General features: G+C 37.9%; 1 protein-coding gene across 4 annotated transcripts in view; it reads left to right on the forward strand.

Moving 5' to 3' along the window:
- The window catches only part of LOC127413664 (protein phosphatase 1B-like), a 54,175-nt gene that overhangs the window by 14,046 nt on the left and 21,984 nt on the right, over nt 1-18,145 (forward strand). For 2 of the 4 annotated variants that reach the window (XM_051650966.1, XM_051650969.1), the window contains exons 2-3: nt 13,940-14,809; nt 14,929-15,046. In XM_051650966.1, coding sequence (XP_051506926.1) covers nt 13,955-14,809; nt 14,929-15,046 — 973 coding nt within the window. In that variant the 5' untranslated portion in view covers nt 13,940-13,954. Of the gene's footprint in view, nt 1-10,757; nt 10,882-13,939; nt 14,810-14,928; nt 15,047-18,145 lie in introns of all 4 variants that reach the window. The other 2 variants (XM_051650967.1, XM_051650968.1) reach the window with 2 other exon arrangements.

The raw sequence follows: 18,145 nt of genomic DNA on the forward strand, positions 1-18,145 counted from the left end.
AGTACAAGTACCTCTAAATTGTACTAAAGTACAGTTTTCTTGCTTATCAAAACATCATCAGCAATATTTCGTTGTTAATGTATAACAAAACAGTTGCAAACAATAACTCGTGGTTTGCTTCTGCCGAGTCAAGCGATAAACAGCATATCACCCAAGCATTGTTTTCTGCATTAAAAGTTCTGAAAAGAAGTTTTAATATCTGCGCATATCAGAAAACATATACGCTGATACGATATATCTGTGAAAGGCTAATATCGGCCGACCGATAAATCGTCGGGCACTAGTACTTATCCTCTTGTTTAGTTGTACATCTGGCCTTTCACATCTCTTTCTGTCCTTGTTAGAGCCAGTTGTCCTTTGTCTTTGAAGACTGTAGTGTACACCTTTGTATGAAATCTTCAGTTTTTTTTGGCAGTTTCAAGCATTGTATAGCCTTCATTCAGGGTTCGTACAAGGTGCTTGAAGTACTTGAAATTGGCTTTTTCAAATTTAAGTCCTGGAAAACCCTTGGAAATAGCTATTTTTACCAAGAGGTGCTTAAAAAGTTCTTGAATTATAGAAAATCTTACAATACGTTGCTTAAGTCATTTAATAAATGAAATGTATTTATTTTCGGAAAAACACGACGACAGACCATTAGACCACTGCTGAAGTAGGCAGCGCATAGACGGCGCTGTCACGTGGCACCTGTTACTTTTGGCAGCGCTGTTCAGAATGGGCCAATCACAATCAAGTGTTACTGGAGGATTCAAAAAATATTTGTTTTATAGATACTGCTGTTGCGGATTTAACAAGTATGAATACTTGCAACTATCAGTTTTAATTACAATTTACACTCCAGAGTGAAAAAATTAGATGAGATGTAAAACATTTTGAATGACTTGAATGCAGATCAATGGAGGATTCAGTTTTGTGAGCTGTCTAGTGCCCCCTTCTGTAAAGAAAGCTTTGTCTCACAAAATAGGCTATTTCTGACAACATTTGGGTCAATATCAAAATATGTTGACAAACATGTCCCTTGACTTTGAAGAAAAAGCTTTTTTTTATTTGTTTGTTTTTTTTAAATAATTTTATAACGTAACCTTTAATGATATGAAATGGCTTGACTCTGTTTTGCAAATTTTTCAGAAATATATTTGAAATTGTTAATTGCCTGAAAAAAATCCTTGTTCCCTTCACCTGGTACACCACTTCTGTGACGTGTAAAGTTATTTGTGTATTTATTTTGTACTTAATTTTTAATAAAAGCATTAGTGCAAGGCCGAACAAGTGTGCCAAAAAGCAAAACAAAATTATTATTAATTTAAAAAGAATGTTTGTCCCTTGATAAAACCAATAACATGAAATCAATGTTAATAACTTTTTTTTTTTTACATTTTTTTTTTATGTTTAACATTTTTTTTAAATACAAAAAGTTGTAGAAAATTATTTTTAAGATTTAAGTTCAGAGGCTGCTTAAATATGCATATAGTGATTTTTCCCAGCATGTTAAAAAGTTATTCACATTTTAACTAATATTTTCACACAAAAATATTTGGTGTTGTACCCCATTGAACCCTCAAAATGTGGTGTTGTAACCCATTTAATCCTCGTTAGTGTTAACTTAGTGTTAACTTGCTTCGTTCATGAAACAACAGGCAAGTTGTCCTTTATGAATAAAAATTAATGTCAACATGTTACAGAATGTTTACCCTCAGCATTTATAGGCAAAAACTGAACTAAATGGAAAATTTCAATATTTTGTAAGTTGGAAAGTCAACACTTTTTGAAAATGACCCTTTTGCAATTTCGGTCAGTTCCTCACAAATCTGTTGTGTGACTTTGGAAAACATGGAACACAGCACGAGACATATGGACAACTGTTTACGGACCCAGTTATTCACTTTTGTTGGAAAGCGAAATGTGTTTTAAGGGAGCACACTACAATTGCACATCAATTTAATCATGAATGAACCAAGAATTGTTACTGTGAGAATGTGCAGTTAAAGATGCTCATTGTTGTACTTATAATAAGTGTGTTTTATAAAAAATAAATTAACTGAATGGTTAAAATATTTTTATTTAAAATTAACAAAAATAATTTGTTTTAATGACATCTCGAGCATTGTCCTTAAAAATGTGCTTAAATTCTTTGAAAGTCCTTTGAAGCATCTGTACGAACACTGTTCATTCCACAAAACAATGATTGACAGACGAGTTTCTAGAGAAAGCTGTTTCTTTTTTGCCATTTTTGACCTATTATTGACCTTAAGACATGCCAGTCTATTGCATACTGTGGCAACTCAAAAACAAAGACAATGTTAAGCTTCATTTAACAAACCAAATAGCTTTCAACTGTGTTTGATATAATGGCAAGTGATTTTCTAGAACCAAATTAGCAATTTAGCATGATTACTCAAAGATAAGGAGTTGGAGTGATGGCTGCTGGAAATGGGGCCTGTCTAGATTTGATCAAAAATGACTTTTTTCAAATAGTGATGGTGCTGTTTTTTACATCAGTAATGTCCTGACTATACTTTGTGATCAGTTGAATGCCACTTTGGTGAATTAAAGTAACAATTTCCTTCCGAAACAGCAAAATCTGTACATTATTCCAAACTTTTGGCGCCTGTGTGTGCGCGCGCGCGTGTGTGATTTATATTTATATATATATATATATATATATATATATATATATATATATATATATATATATATATATATATATATATATATATATAAAACAATGCATTTAGTTCTACTGCATTACTTTTTTAATATATAAAACAAAATGTAATGTAATAATATTGCGTATTAATGAAATTACATAATATAATATGTAATATTTTGTAGATGTTGTCTTGATGATAAAGATCAATAAAATGCGTTTTTTGAACACAGACACCTGTACACATGCTGCATGTTCTTTTTAATTAATCTAATAAATTAATTTGAAGAGCTAATTCTACTCTTAACATCAAATGTAGCCTTAATAATAATAATAATAATAGTAATTATAATCTATTATATTTTAAAAGTGGTCTGGGTTCCACGATACACATGGTGAATGCAAAATGGACTGAGACACTGTTAAGCCAAGTGCACATTACACGACTTGCAGTTGGCGCCGTGCGACCTGCAGTCTTGTTTTTTGTAAGTCGCAGAGTGACTGTATCAACTACACAACCATTTGTCCCCAACTGAGGCCCTGTACACCTGGTAAAAAGATACGTTTTGGGTGATCTGATTACAAAAGTACAAGCGAGACACATCACCGGTAAACCTGGTCGTCTCTATTGACCATTTGTTTCAGAATTTTGAGGGAAGAGTCTCTGATTTCATGAGGACATCAGTCAATACATCTGTGTATTACTGAATAATAATGAAGTGCAAAAAAGTAAAAGAAGAAAAACAAAGCGCTAAATACCAGCGCACAGTTTCTCCTAATTATATGCAAACATAGCGCTAGGAGCAGAATTCTGAGTTATTTTAGTGCAATACCTGTAACTGAGCTTCTGATGTGCATTCTTCTCATCTGTGGTCCTGCATGTTGATATCAGACACACTGAAGTATTGCGTGAAGTTCTTGTGGATGTACATGGATTCACTTTTAAAAAAAAATTCAGATTGTACAATTATCTCCCTTTAAATGAGCAAGTAGCCAGCAAAGTTGAAACTCTTGTTGTATTATTCTGCACTCTGCTGCTGTGGAACTATGAGCCCAATGTCTGTGTGTGTTTAAAGTGGACAAATCTCAAAACAGTTTGAACCCAAGGTCAGGTGATGCTATGCAAGAAGCAGACGTGTGAGCGACGAGCTCTGCACACTTTGCTAATTTTTTTATTATTTTCATGTTATAATCTGGTGAAATTTGATACACCCAGTTACACATTTGCTCTTTGAGGCAAAACATAGCAAAGAAGTCAAAATCCTCGGGCTCTGGAGACATTAAAAGACACTTACGTGTTCAGGATGAAAGCCCCGACAGGCCTACAGACCGGGGACTCGATTTGGATGGCGCTGCAGGAGAGGTGTCAGTTGTCCAACATGTCGGTGATGTTGACGAAGGTACTTGCTGACTTGGAGGATCTCGCTGTAATATGTCAATCGATTACGGCAATGGAAATAAAATTCTCTGAGTTAGTTACAAGAGTGACTGATTCCTAGAGACGAATCGATTGTCTGGAATCTTCAGAGAGAGAATTAACCACTAATCTGCCCACCACCAAAGTTGATTTGGAACATCTCCTTGAAAAGCTTGAAGATCTTGAGAATAGAAGCTGTAGGAATAACATTCGTATTGTTGGAATTCCTGAGCATGAGGAGGGCAGAGATATGGTGAAATTCCTAGACGAGCTTTTCCCGAGTCTGCTCGACATAACAGGCCACAAACTGGAAATCGAGCAAGCTCACAGAGTCCCAGCTCACAGATTTGCTGAGGGAGATAGGCCCTGATCAATTCTGGCCAGATTTCTGAGATCATCTGATAAAGATCTTGTGTTGCGCCTGGCGAGGAGCGAAGGGAAGCTTTCTTGGAAGAACCATAATATTTTCTTGTTCCCGGATATGCGAGTTCGACGAGAGAAACATGATCGGTTCAAGGAATGTAAGAAACTCTTACATCAGCGAAAGATCACTTTTGCTCTGATGTTTCCGGCCAAACTGAGAATAGAAACGAAGGACCGTCGCAAAGTATTTACATGTCCCAATCAGGCAGTGTTTTTTATTGAATCAGTGGGTGAGTAAACCATTGGGTGTTTCTCATGTGAGTGGGTTGACTCGCTGTACTTACTCTGGCTTTTGAGGAAGCTGGGCGTCTTTTTTTTTGTTCTTTTTTTTTGCTTTTTGCATTGGCTCCACCGAGCAGCTGGAGTTTGTTTTGTGAATAACACTTTTCCTTAAAGAAACTTTTGCATTGACGAAAGATTATTTTTGCATTGAAGTTCCCGGACAGTTTGAGAGTGGACACTACGGATGACCACAAAATATCTACATGCTCACACAAAGGATGTCTTTAATAAAGTTGACGGATTGTGTAAATCATGGTATATACTTTTATGCGGCCTCCGAGTGAATTGAATCGACCATCCGGGGAACCGAGATGCCGGTTTTTGTTTCTTTTTGTATTGGTTCTGTCTAGCGGCTGGAGCTTGTTCTATTGAAAAACACTCCTTTGGAACAGCTGTGGATTAATCTGTTCGTTCTTCGTGCTTATTCCTCCTGCTGGCTGAAGTTTGTTTTGAGTATTTTTACGGGGCAATGGAATGATTACGTCATCCGCTGAACTCGTTTGTCTGTCTGAGGAATCTGAACGGTTTTATATCAGCTGGAATATGTTTTGTGGAAGATCACACCTTTGAGACGGTTCTTTGTGTTCATTCTTCCTATTGGCTGGGGTTTATTTTATGAAATATTTTCTGTTATGTAAAAATTTAGCAATCCGATGGCAAAGTTGTCGTGGGGGATCGTGGGCGTTCATGGACCTTTTGAGTTTGGAGGGATTGTCGCCGGTTGGCGCTTTCGTGCGCGTGGTTAATGCGTACATTTTTCTTTTTCTGTTTGTTTTGTTCAGGAAGTTCGGGCTTTGATTGTTTCACTAATGGGGAATGTGGTCTGTGTAATTTTGTTTTTGACACACAATTTATTTTTTCTACTCTATCAATGTCAAATGTTAATATGAGTGTACTCTCTCCACATGGGATGTGAATGGGTTGGGGCACCCCATAAAAAGAAAGAAGGTCATTACTTAAACGTAAGAAATATGATATAGTGTTTCTTCAAGAAACACATCTCTACCCGCAGGAAGCTGAAAAATTTGGGAAGATATAGGGTGGACATGTTTTTTTTTAGTGCTGGCTCAAGTAAGAGCAAGGGAGTCATTATATTGATTAATAAACATGCCTTGGAACCATTAGCAGCCGCGATAAGGGGGTAGGAAGATTTTCCAGGGGTGGTGGCGGGAGGTGTGGCTTATAAACTTCTGCTTTATTGAGATGATATTTTATTATTTGTCTCTGAACCTGCTAGATCTATGCCTTGCCTCCACAGAATTATTAATTCCTTTTCCAAATTCTCAGGATACAAAGTTAATTGATCTAAATCCAAAGCTGGCCCAAACAGGACATTAAGTATTTGGGGATTTTATTCCCAGCGAATTTGTCTGATTTAGTTAATGTTAATTTTGACCCTTTAATAAAAAGATTTGAGCGATGTGGGCAGGTGGGCTTCATTACATTTATCGATGATGGTTAATGAAGGTTAATGTTATTAAAATGAATTGTATTCCAAAATTTAACTACCTGCTACAATCTCTCCCTGTAGATGTCCCCCTTTCTTATTTCAAGCAATTTGATAGCATAGTGAAGTCCTTCATTTGGAATGGTAAACGTCCCAGATTGCATTTTAATAAGTTACATAGGCCAATTGACAAAGGAGGGCTAGGCCTACCCAAGATTTTGTTTTATTACTATGTGTTCAGTCTCAGACATTTGGCTCATTGGTCACTTCTACCTGGGAGAGCCCCTCCCTGGTTTGTTATTGAACAGGCAGTTCTTGCCCCTATTTCGCCATTACAAAGCATCTCTATCAAACTAATCGGAAAAGTTAAGTTACACCCCGTTATTTCGAATTTACACTCGGTATGGACTAAAGTGTCCAGATTGTTCAAATTTGACACTTATTTAAATGTTGCCTCGAGCATATGGCAGAACCCAAGATTATGTATTGGCAAGTCCCCTTTCAGCTGGCCAGAGTGGATTGTGAGGGGGGTTGCTACACTCGGTGACCTATATGAAAGTGGAGTGTTGAGATCATTTGAAAACTTGGTCCAACATTTTGGGATCCCCAGACCTCAGTTTTATAGGTATTTACAATTGCGCCACCTGCTTTGTACTATTTTTGGGAGTAGCACACACCCCACTAAGGAGGGAGATTGGGAGAGGTGATTGCGGCTTTTGGAAAAGGTCATGAGGCATCAGTATACTACTCCCTGTTAATTCAGAGTATGGGGGATGGAGCTTTAACTTCTATTAAGAAATTATGGGAGAAGGATTTGAATTTGGTATTGGAAGATGGAGTGTGGGCTAAGATTCTGAAAAATGTCAAGTCTGCATCTAGAGATGCATGGGTTCACCTTATGCAATTTAATATTTTACAAAGATCTTATTGGACCCCCTCTAGATTATATAGGCTTGGTCTTAAAGACACATCCACCTGCTGGCGATGCCAATCAGAAGTTGGAGACACAATCCATGTTTTTTGGGGATGCGTTAAGATCCAAGATTTTTGGTTAAAAATTTAGAATTATTTGCGTGACATTCTGGGCACTCAAATTTTACTTTGCCCCAGACTTTGCATTTCGGGCGATGGGGAAGTTATAAATTCTGGCGAAAAATATATAAAAAAATTGGGTTCTGACTGGCGTGATGATTGGTAGACTAATTATTTTAAAGGGATGGAAGTCAGACAGAGCGCCACAATTTCCGGAGTGGTGTGCGGAGATGGGGAGGGTGGCGGCTTATGAGAAGATGATAGATGGAAGGCTGGGGCTGGAGGACTTATTTTTCAGGAAGTGGGGTAGGTATTTGACAGTTTTGGAGTATTCTAGGGGAAGGGATGAGGAGGGAGATGTTTAGTTTAATTGTGCATGTTAATTATACATTTTATTTTGTATTTATTTGTATTTATACAATTTGGTGTGTATATGTTGTTTTTTGCTGTGTTTTTTCTTTGAATCAATAAAAAAATGTTAATTACAAAAAACAAAAAACAAAAAAAACAGTTTGAACCCTGTTACAGCTGTCTTAGCATTGTCTTGAATTCTAATCAGGGCTCCAGACTGCGACTAAAATGGTCGCAAATATGACCAAAAATAATTGATTGCGAAAATAATTTAAAATCTAGTCGCCATTGGCGACAGTCAGGTTGTGTGCATTCAAATGTGGTTTTGTCAGATATCTTGTGAGTAATTGAATATATTTTTAGAGTGCGCACCAGTGTGTCTCGCGCCGCTTTTCACCCATTCTGTTTCTGATGAGCTCGCTGCACCGCATGCAACAACAAACCCAGCATGAGAGAGTCGTGAACAAATGATTCTTTTGAACCGGGTCTTTTTCTTGAATCACCCGAAAAGAACTGAGGGTTTGAACTTAGGAGCTCAGGTTAGCAGGTTTCTCAGCGAATCAGCCATCAGTGAGCTCACAACTGGGTGTGCAGACATTTCAAAATATGAGTCCCATGTGTATTTGGAGCTTCTTTATAATTAAAAGTCCTGTATTGTGTACCACTTTTTTTCCTTCTGGTAATTATTGATTGGGATTGGAGTAGCACAATAAACTGCATCTGGGATTTCATTCAGTTTGCACTCTTGGTGTCTCTGTGTCTGGGCTATCCAGGCAATAGTTTTGTTTATATATATATATATATATATACACACACACACACACACACACACACACACACACACACACACACACACACACCGATCAGCCACAACATTAAAACCACCTGCCTAATATTGTGTAGATCCCCCTCGTGCTGCCAAAACGGCGCCAACCCGCATCTCAGGTGCTGTTCTTCTCGCCACAATTGTACAGAGCGGTTATCTGACAGTAGACTTTGTCATTTTGAACCAATCTGGCCATTCTCTGTTGACCTCTCTCATCAACAAGGCATTTCTATCCTCAGAACTGCCCCTCACTGGATGTTTTTTGTTTTTGTCACCATTCTGAGTAAATTCTAGATAGTGTGTGAAAATCCCAGGAGATCAGCAGTAATAGAAATACTTAAACCAGCCCTTCTGGCACCAACAATCATTCATGCGATTATTTAATCAGCCAGTCATGTGGCAGCAGTGCAGTGCATAAAATCATGCAGATACGGGTCAGGAGCTTCAGTAAATGTTCACATCAACCATCAGAATGGGGAAAAAAATTTGATCTCAGTGATTTGGACCGTGGCATGATTGTTGGTGCCAGACGGGCTGGTTTAAGTATTTCTGTAACTGTTGATCTCCTGGGATTTTCACACACAACAGTCTCTAAAGTTTATTTTATTTATGGTTCGAACTGACAAAGTCTGCAGTAACTCAGATAACAGCTTTGTACAACTGTGGTGAGAAGAATGTCATCTCAGAATGCTATTCTGAGATGCGGGTTGGCGCAGTTTTGGTGGCATGAGGGGGACCTACACAATATTAGGCAGTTGGTTTTAATGTTGTGACTGATTGATGTATATATAAAATCAAGCTTTTTACACTTACAATTGAGGGACTTGTACACAGCTATTACACAAGGTGCAAACATTTATTGATGCTCAAGAAGACAACATATAACTATATGCATATTATATGTAAATATCTGTAATGTAGTTTCTGAAGAGGAGTACTAATTAAAAAAAATATTTTATCTCTTATATTTGTATAAATTATGAAAGGGGTGTGAACATTTATGAGACAAAGGGAATGCAAACTTATCTTCTCAACTATACTGTTTATTAAACCTTCGATTAATGGGTTATCAGCTGTCTAACTTTTCTTTTGCTGTCTATCTTGTTTCTGAACAGCAATCTAAATCGAGCAATTCTGTGATTTGGCGACTAAAAACAGCCAGTTGGGTCCTAAGTCGTTTTTTTAGTCTGGAGCCCTGTCTAATATAATTTTGTCTCCTGCTTCCCAATATCTTGCTCTCCTCTTGCACTTGCTCTACATTTCATTGGCTTTGGCTCATTGTCGGTCTTTCGCTCATCGGGAAAGTGCACACATCTGAAAACAAAATGTTTGAAATCTGGAGGCATGTCACTGGAATGCGCATACTTACACAACCATCGGCCTTGGTATCGAACTTGAGTCATGTAGTGTGCACTAGTTTTATCAAGTGGATCAAAAAGAGATCTGTACCCACTTTCAAGGTAACAGTCAGTGTGAATGCAGAGAGAACCGAGTCCCTTTTACACTTTTTGGTCCACTTAAAGGGGTCTAATAGAGGATTCAAGTGTGAAAACACCAAAAAAATAAGTTCTGGTTTCTCATATTGTTTCTCAGCAAGCCACTGACTTTGAGGGAAAAAAAAAATATATATATATATATATTATACATCTCAGTCTATTCTTGGGTGTTTGTAATGTTCTTACTGGAGCATGTTAGCCAAAGCAGCTTACAGCTGGTATGAGGTTTGTAATCTATTAGCATTCACAGGGCCGATCTGTTGACCATTGCATACAGTACTTGCATATTGTGAAAACAAGTTTATTTGATTAGATTTTACTTGAATGCTGAAAGCATTTTGCTGGCTTTGCAGAACAGTAGTCAAATTTACACAATCATGGTGTGACTCATTTTCCCTCTTCATTCAAAATGGACAAAGAATTATTCATTTATTTGTTTACTAGTTTAATGTTTGTTGAGAATTGAAGCTTTAACATGTGGACAAAAAGAGCTGTCGTGTGACCGATCTGGCAGCATGGCTGACCTCCTTTCACTGTTGGCTGACTGTGAGCTCTGGGTTCCAGAACTCTGCTAGCACTGTTGGATTAAACCTGTGTTACTGAGGTCATGAGTAAATATGGTCACTTTTGCTCCACCCTGTAAAAAGTTCCCTGATTTGTTTCCTCTGCATTGAATCTCTACAGTTTCTTAACATGTATGAATTTATGGTGCATATCTGTATTCTGGATGATGCCCACATATAGCTGGCAGTAGCTATTACTTGCGCCATGGTTACCAATGCTGTGCCATCTTATCAAAAAACAATAATGGCATTTCCATTTTAAAATACTTTCAGATTTGTTTGTCCAATGTGATTCACCTGGAAAAGTAGAAGTATTCTAGACAGCTACATGTCACAGCTTGAGTAGAGTCTTATGAGGCATGTCATCTGAGGAGAGCAAATCCCGTCTTCCTGCTGGGTGAGAAGTTTAATTTTTTTTGCAGCAATTGCTACAATCACTTCAGTTGCTGTCACAATACTGATGAATGAATGAAGCACTCACAGAATGAAAGACGCTAAAGACAGTAAAAGCTTCACCTGTATTTGATAGGTTAAAACTATTTCTGATAGAAGAATAAGCAAAAATAAAAGTTCACCCAAAAATAAAAATCCTGTCATCAGTAGCCACTAGATCACATGGCTTTTGGTCCTGTGTATGCTCATTCCTAAAGGAGGCTAGAAATAATACTAAGCATTTCTCAGCACAGATCATAGTGCTGTGATGACTCTGAATTTGGATAACGCACACATAAGCTGACAACTCAGCAGCACTCCACCAGTGCAGCAGCCCTACACAAGCAATTGGATTATCTAGCCGCAGTTTGTTTATTCATAAGCTACACTGACTCTGTGGCTTCAGGGCCAAGAATCTCAACATGTTTATTTCACTTTAAGTTTGTTAATAGAAATCTGTCTGCGTAGCACTAAGACTAAACCTTCCACGTTTGTTTTCACTCTGAGGTGGCCGTATATGGAGCACGTTGTACCTCGTCAAAATGGCTGCTAAACTTTTCGTTCTCTTATCTGTCTGAAGGAGCTCTATTTTTGTACATCTCTGTTGCAGTGTTATGGGATACTTTTATGTTAGCTTACACACATTGATTTCAACAATCATATATTTTTTGGTTTTGAGTAGAACAGAGATGTTGAATAGAACACTTCCCATGACTTTATTTCATACTGCCTCACTTTTAAACACTGGCTTTTAAAACGTTGCTCTGTTTGAGGATCCTCACCAGCCTGACATAGCAACTTTGGCTCAACAAATGTTGTAAGTTTGAGGTGGGTCTATCTGTATGGTCGACCAGTGGGAGATGGGGGAGTGTTCAGGAAACCTGTTTGAAAACAGTCATTATTTTTTCAATAGAGCGCAACAGTGGTCACCCAAGTTTTCAAAAATCTTGGTTCCAAATGTTACACATGCATTGATGGATGCACATATTCTGCTCAGTAAATCTGACTGAATCCATACGATCTAATAAGGTTATTTTCTTCAGATTATAATTTGTGTTCCGTTCTGTGTACATTAATTACCATTTAAATGTAAATTCGATCTTCCTCATGTAAATTAGATTTCATGATGATTAAGTTTGTAATATTTCGCAATGCCCCGCTTCCGCTAAATATTTTATAGTTTATGGCCATTATCATAGATAATACTCAATGTGGGAATCCAGAGAACATTATTTACTGAATATAGCACAGGTCTGTATGCTGTCAGTCAAAGCTAAACATGAGCCGTTACAGCCAAACAGCTGCGCATCTCACGTCCCGCAGACACAATATAAAACTTTGGCTTACCTGAAAGAGAAATGAGTGGAAACATGCATCTCTCAATGATGTGATTACTGTTAATATTGTATTCCGTGTTGCATGTACAGTAAGTGATAGTTAAAACAACAAACAAATAAAATGGCCTTTTAATCTCCATAACCATGAATGGAACTCATCCTCAGTAAACAAGATTGGTAACCAGGCACTGTTTCTGAAAAGATAAAATATTTTATTTCAATGGCCTGTTTTCTCATATTTGAGTTCTAAACTGAAATGTCTAGATCGTGTTGAACTAGTTAAAGAAAAAGTAGATCTTGCATAAAAAAAAGAAAAAAAAAAAGGTGGGCACACCTAAAGTAGCCAATCTCTGACAGCTTGAATTATATACATTTTTTGTATTATAAATCTGTTTTGGGTGTCTGTTGACTTTTTGTTGTTATTCAATCAGAGTGCATAAAAATTTTGGCTAATGAACACATTTTAGCCAAACGTGACCACCTCAACAACTTTGTGCAAAAAAGAGTTTTTAAATAATTTTTCTGATTAGTCGTTAGAATAATTGTTAAATTACCCGATTACCAAAATAATAGATTGTGACAGCCCTACTACAATCATATGAAGCATTGCAAATAATGTAATCAAATTAAAAACACTGGAAAAACATACAACTTTTGATTTAAAGCTGTTGATCATACATTTTTAGAAACAATACTTTTTAATTTGTTGCTAAATATTCAGATATATCCAAATATATAATAGATATGGGTACGAGTAATCGTAAGTGACAGCAATGACGCATCTTGAAAACGATGATCAATCAATAATGATCATGTGTGATGTGACTTTTCACTAAATTTAAAATTCAGTGACGACTATACACAAATGCATCAAAGAGGGGCCTTATTTTTAATTTGGCAACAAATTCCAACACAGAGCAGCATGACTTTTTGTCCGGGGCAGAGACAGCACTCAACAGTCTGGAGAAGCGCACACGCAAGACGAGTTCTTTCAAACAGCTAGATGGCATGCAGCTGAATAGAACAGAATGCTGGACCTTCAAAACTGTTTTCTACTTATCACATTATATTAAGAACGAGATGGTTATGGTGTCTCCGATCAAGCCAGCTGTGGTCTGCAAATACACGGTTCAGCCAGTTACGACAAAAACAGCGTTGCGCACTTATTAAAATAATTACAGTAACCTGAAGGAAGAGTATTCTTTCAATGATTTCTGAGCATTATTTCATTGAGTTGGCCAGTGAGTCTTCACACAGTGACAAAATGTGATGCTTTATATTTTTGAGTAATAATTATAGAGTACTGAAGTAGACAAAATTACCAAAATGGCCATACCTAATTTATAAGTAGTTTGTGAGTGTAGGGAGTAGGGACTTGATTACGTCATTCACAGCGCGTCATGGCAGTGGCTGGTTGCTGCCTGGCTGTTTTGGCATGATTTGTTTGCTGTTTTCTCTGTTGGATCATGGGTAGTGTTGTTCTGCACCAGGAATTCCACTATTAAATATATATTTTTTTAATTAAAATAATGCAGACTGGTGTCTTCAACAGAAGCATATATTTATAAGTTATCATTAAAAATCATCCATGGAAAAAATGAATGCAACAAACTATTGCGCTCTATTCTGTTTGGCTGCAGAAATGACACACCTCACCTTTAGATGTTTGTTTCTTTGTCTCCATAGACAGTGGCCTGAGCCATGGGGGCATTTTTGGACAAGCCCAAAACGGAGAAGCACAATGCTCATGGGGAAGGAAACGGCCTGCGTTTTGGCCTCAGCAGCATGCAGGGCTGGAGAGTGGAGATGGAGGATGCACACACTGCAGCTGTAGGCCTGCCACATGGTCTGGATGACTGGTCCTTCTTTGCGGTCTACGATGGTCACGCCGGCTCGCGTGTTGCTAACTACTGCTCCAAGCACCTGTTGGAGCATATCGTTGCTGCGGGGTCGGCAGATGAACTGCGGAGGGCTGGAGCACCGGCACCTGAGACGGCAGCAATAGAAGCAGTGAAGAAGAGGATTCGTGCCGGCTTCCTGAGGATTGATGAGCACATGCGCAGCTTCACGGACCTGCGAAATGGCATGGACCGCAGCGGCTCCACTGCAGTAGCTGTGCTGCTTTCTCCAGAACATCTATACTTCATTAACTGTGGGGACTCACGGGCCCTTCTCTGCCGCAACGCGCACGTCTGCTACTCCACGTTGGATCATAAGCCCTGCGACCCACGGGAGAAGGAACGCATCCAGAACGCAGGTGGCTCGGTGATGATTCAGAGAGTGAATGGGTCACTGGCTGTATCCAGAGCACTAGGTGACTATGACTACAAGTGTGTAGAGGGCAAAGGCCCCACAGAGCAGCTTGTGTCACCAGAGCCTGAAATATTCGAGATTGCTCGGTCAGACGTGGAGGATGAATTTGTGGTGCTGGCATGTGATGGTATCTGGGATGTGATGAGCAATGAGGAGCTGTGTGCCTTTGTGCGATCGAGGCTGGAGGTGACCGAAGACCTGGAGAGAGTTTGCAATGAAGTTGTGGATACTTGTCTACATAAGGTACAGTTACTTAATCTCGTATAGATTGACTAGTGTGACATTTTTGCTGAAATATGAGCATTTACGTATTATGTGTAAGTGAAATAGTTTTTTGTTTTCTTCCTGTTTCCCCCCTTCAGGGAAGTCGAGATAATATGAGTATTGTATTAGTCTGTTTGCCAAATGCACCCCAGGTGTCAGAGGCGGCGTTAAAGAGAGATGCTGATTTGGACAGGTACCTTGAGTCACGTGTGGAAGGTGAGAAATAGAAATGCTCGTGGGCCCTCCATACACATGCACACACAAACAAATATACTGATACCTATGTTGTCCTCAATGGGTTTGTGAGCACTCATGCAAACATATGCTACAGGTGTGAATTTAATTAAGTTTTCTACCTTGGCTTTGTGGGAAATATCTATGTAATGGATCTTATAGTATATATAAATATATATATATATATATATATATATATATATATATATATATATATTTATATTTAAATGCAAGCATAGTTTTATTGTTAATAGATGTAGCCTAGACCTAAATAGACCATTTCAAGGATGATTCATTGGTTTAAGGATGTGATGTCTTTGTCCCTTGAACGTTACCTGTTAGTTGGCATACTCGTTCAAAACAACAGCGGGAGGTGCTTCGTTCATTGTGACTTTAACACAATTATCGTTACTAATGTTAAAACGATTGTCATAAAATGTCATTATTAAAATGTGGACCATGGTGTTCGGTGGCTGGATGCTCTCTGTATGCCTGGAACAAACAGAAATGAAAGTGTTTAGGTCTCCAAAAAAGCAACCACATATGTATGCATGAACTGCAGCAGTGTACCGAGACATGCAGTACTAAAAACTGTAGCAAACATCTTATCTCTGGTAGGTGAATGACATTTATGCCAACTAATTGTAATAATTTGATAGTTAGAGCTCTAAAAGTGACTATAGATCGCTCCCATTATAATGAATGAAGCTGCACAAGTCATTTACATTTAGCAGACTCTTTTATCCAATAAATCCTTACCTTATCTGCAGGTCACGCAGACAGCTTCATTGAACGGCTTCTTTGATTATAATAGGAGCGATCCAATATTCCTGATCTTTCAGCTGTGGAAATAATTGTGAGCATCTAAACTACAATAAAATTTCATCTCTCCCGCGTAGACGCTCAGTATCAACAACATGTCTGGATAAGTTACTTCAGGTAAACGTTTGATGTCCTTTGAGAAGATGTTAACTCAGAGCCTTATTTAAAGGATCTGGTAATGATACCAGAAGTGATTTAGGATCAGTAGCGTTCTAATTCCTTTGTAATTGTTTGCATCCTTGAAATGGTCTGTAAAATATGGACTGAAAATTACCTGAATGTGGCGACATGTTTGCAAAATGACATTACTTGGTTCATTACATGCATCATGGCAGTTATTCTCTTCTTGTTTTGTACTCCATATCCTGTCTCCATCCCACTCTAATCTTCCTCTCTTCATAGTGTAATAGCCTGTCAATAGCATGGCACTGTTATTTTTACTTTCATTCTCCTTTTCCACTGGCCTTCCATTCTCTGTATTGGACATTAGGGCTGAAACGTTTAGTCGATGTTATTGAAAACGGTGACAATAAAAAAATTTAGACAAATTTTCATTGTCGAATAGTCGTTTGATCTCATTTAACGTAACATTAGATCATATTAAACTCTAATGATGATGCGTGAGAGCAGCACTGCAGCTCGCGCCTGACTGAGGAAAGGAAGAAAACAGCTCACAGTCCAGATGCACTCTAAACTTTCCAAACAGCTTCAGGTGATGTAGATCGCAAAGTATGAGGGAATAATAAAAATAAGTAAAAACAGAAGCACTCTCGTTGTGAAATAAGCGGAGCTGGAGCTGCTGCTCCGCTGAAGCAAAACTGGCGTGTCGAGCATCTTTGAGGAAACACCCCGGCGTTACATCTTTAATGCAGTTATATTTAATGTGTTATAGCTTTATTAAAGTTCAAATAATAAGCAAGCAGGTAATTTAAATGAAATGAAAAAAAAACTGGCATTTCTCTGTGCAGTCAGCGCCTCTTCTATGAGTTGTATGAATGTCCCGATCTAAGGGGAGAGATCGAAACTGCACCCGGCTGATGCACACACTGTCGCGGGGACGCTCATCCCTCGAGCACGTGTGCTTGCTGCAGCTAGATTATAACATGATGGCTCGTGACTTACTGAATCATAATAAATGTCACTGCATTTCTTATCTTGAAGAAAATTGGCAATATGCAGCTTTATTAATGAAGTTTTTCTTTTTGTGAGTTAAAGATGGATTGATGTGAACAGAAAGGTGAGAGAGTGTAGTCTTCGCCCCATTACACACTGCAACAAAGTACGTTTTTGATTTTGTTTTGGCTTGTTTTCCAAAAATAATATCAAACTCATTTACATTTACTTCAGCTGTTATACTGCAGAATAAAAAATTGTTGTCTGAGAATGTTGAATATAACATTAAAAATACAAATATTTTAAAATATCAAAAAACCCTTAAAATTATGCATTCACTTGAGAAACAGTATATAAGATGTTTAGACTTGCTTTTAGAGAATAGATCTTGAATATAAGTTTATGTTGTCTTTACTGCACTTGCAGAAGTATAACAAAGTAAAAAAAAATACACTTACATACAAAATCACTTATATTTAAGATTATTATCTTAAAGCAAGTCTAAGGGGCCATTTACACGACAATGTTTTCAACTAAAAACGGAAAACTATGCGTTTTGGCAGTTCGTTTACACGACAATGGTGTTTTGGGTCCTGAAAATGCAAACTTTTGAAAACGGGTTTCAAAGTGCACGTTTTTGAAAACGATGCCATTATCGTCTCTGTGTAAACATACAAAAACGCGAATTTGTGAAAACGATGACGTCATGCGCATGAGTATTACGTGTTATATAAAGAATGATGGATTGATAGGCATCAATTTGAGATGTATAATTATATGAATACTGGTGTCTGTGCAAATAACAATAATCGACAATTTATTCATTTGGAGTGTTTTGTATGGAGTATGAACATTGTGCAGTAGGCAGAACCTGCAGTTTGAAAATCTTGAGATTAATGGATGGATTCAGATGGGAATAATGTATTTGCATTTTAAAAGTTATTTATTTACTTAATTTTATTTGATGTACTTTTACCCTGCAATTCATTCACCCACCGCTAATGTATATAGCCTATAGACAGAGATGTGATGCCATGTGCAGTATTCAGTGATATGCTTAGCATATGAAAACATGAGGCAGTGAAAATGCATGTTAGATCCAGTGTACACAAGACCTCTCTCTCCGTCAGAAGATATCCATGTATC

Source organism: Myxocyprinus asiaticus, chromosome 23, assembly GCF_019703515.2.
Source record: "Myxocyprinus asiaticus isolate MX2 ecotype Aquarium Trade chromosome 23, UBuf_Myxa_2, whole genome shotgun sequence".
NCBI classification, from domain to species: domain Eukaryota; kingdom Metazoa; phylum Chordata; class Actinopteri; order Cypriniformes; family Catostomidae; genus Myxocyprinus; species Myxocyprinus asiaticus.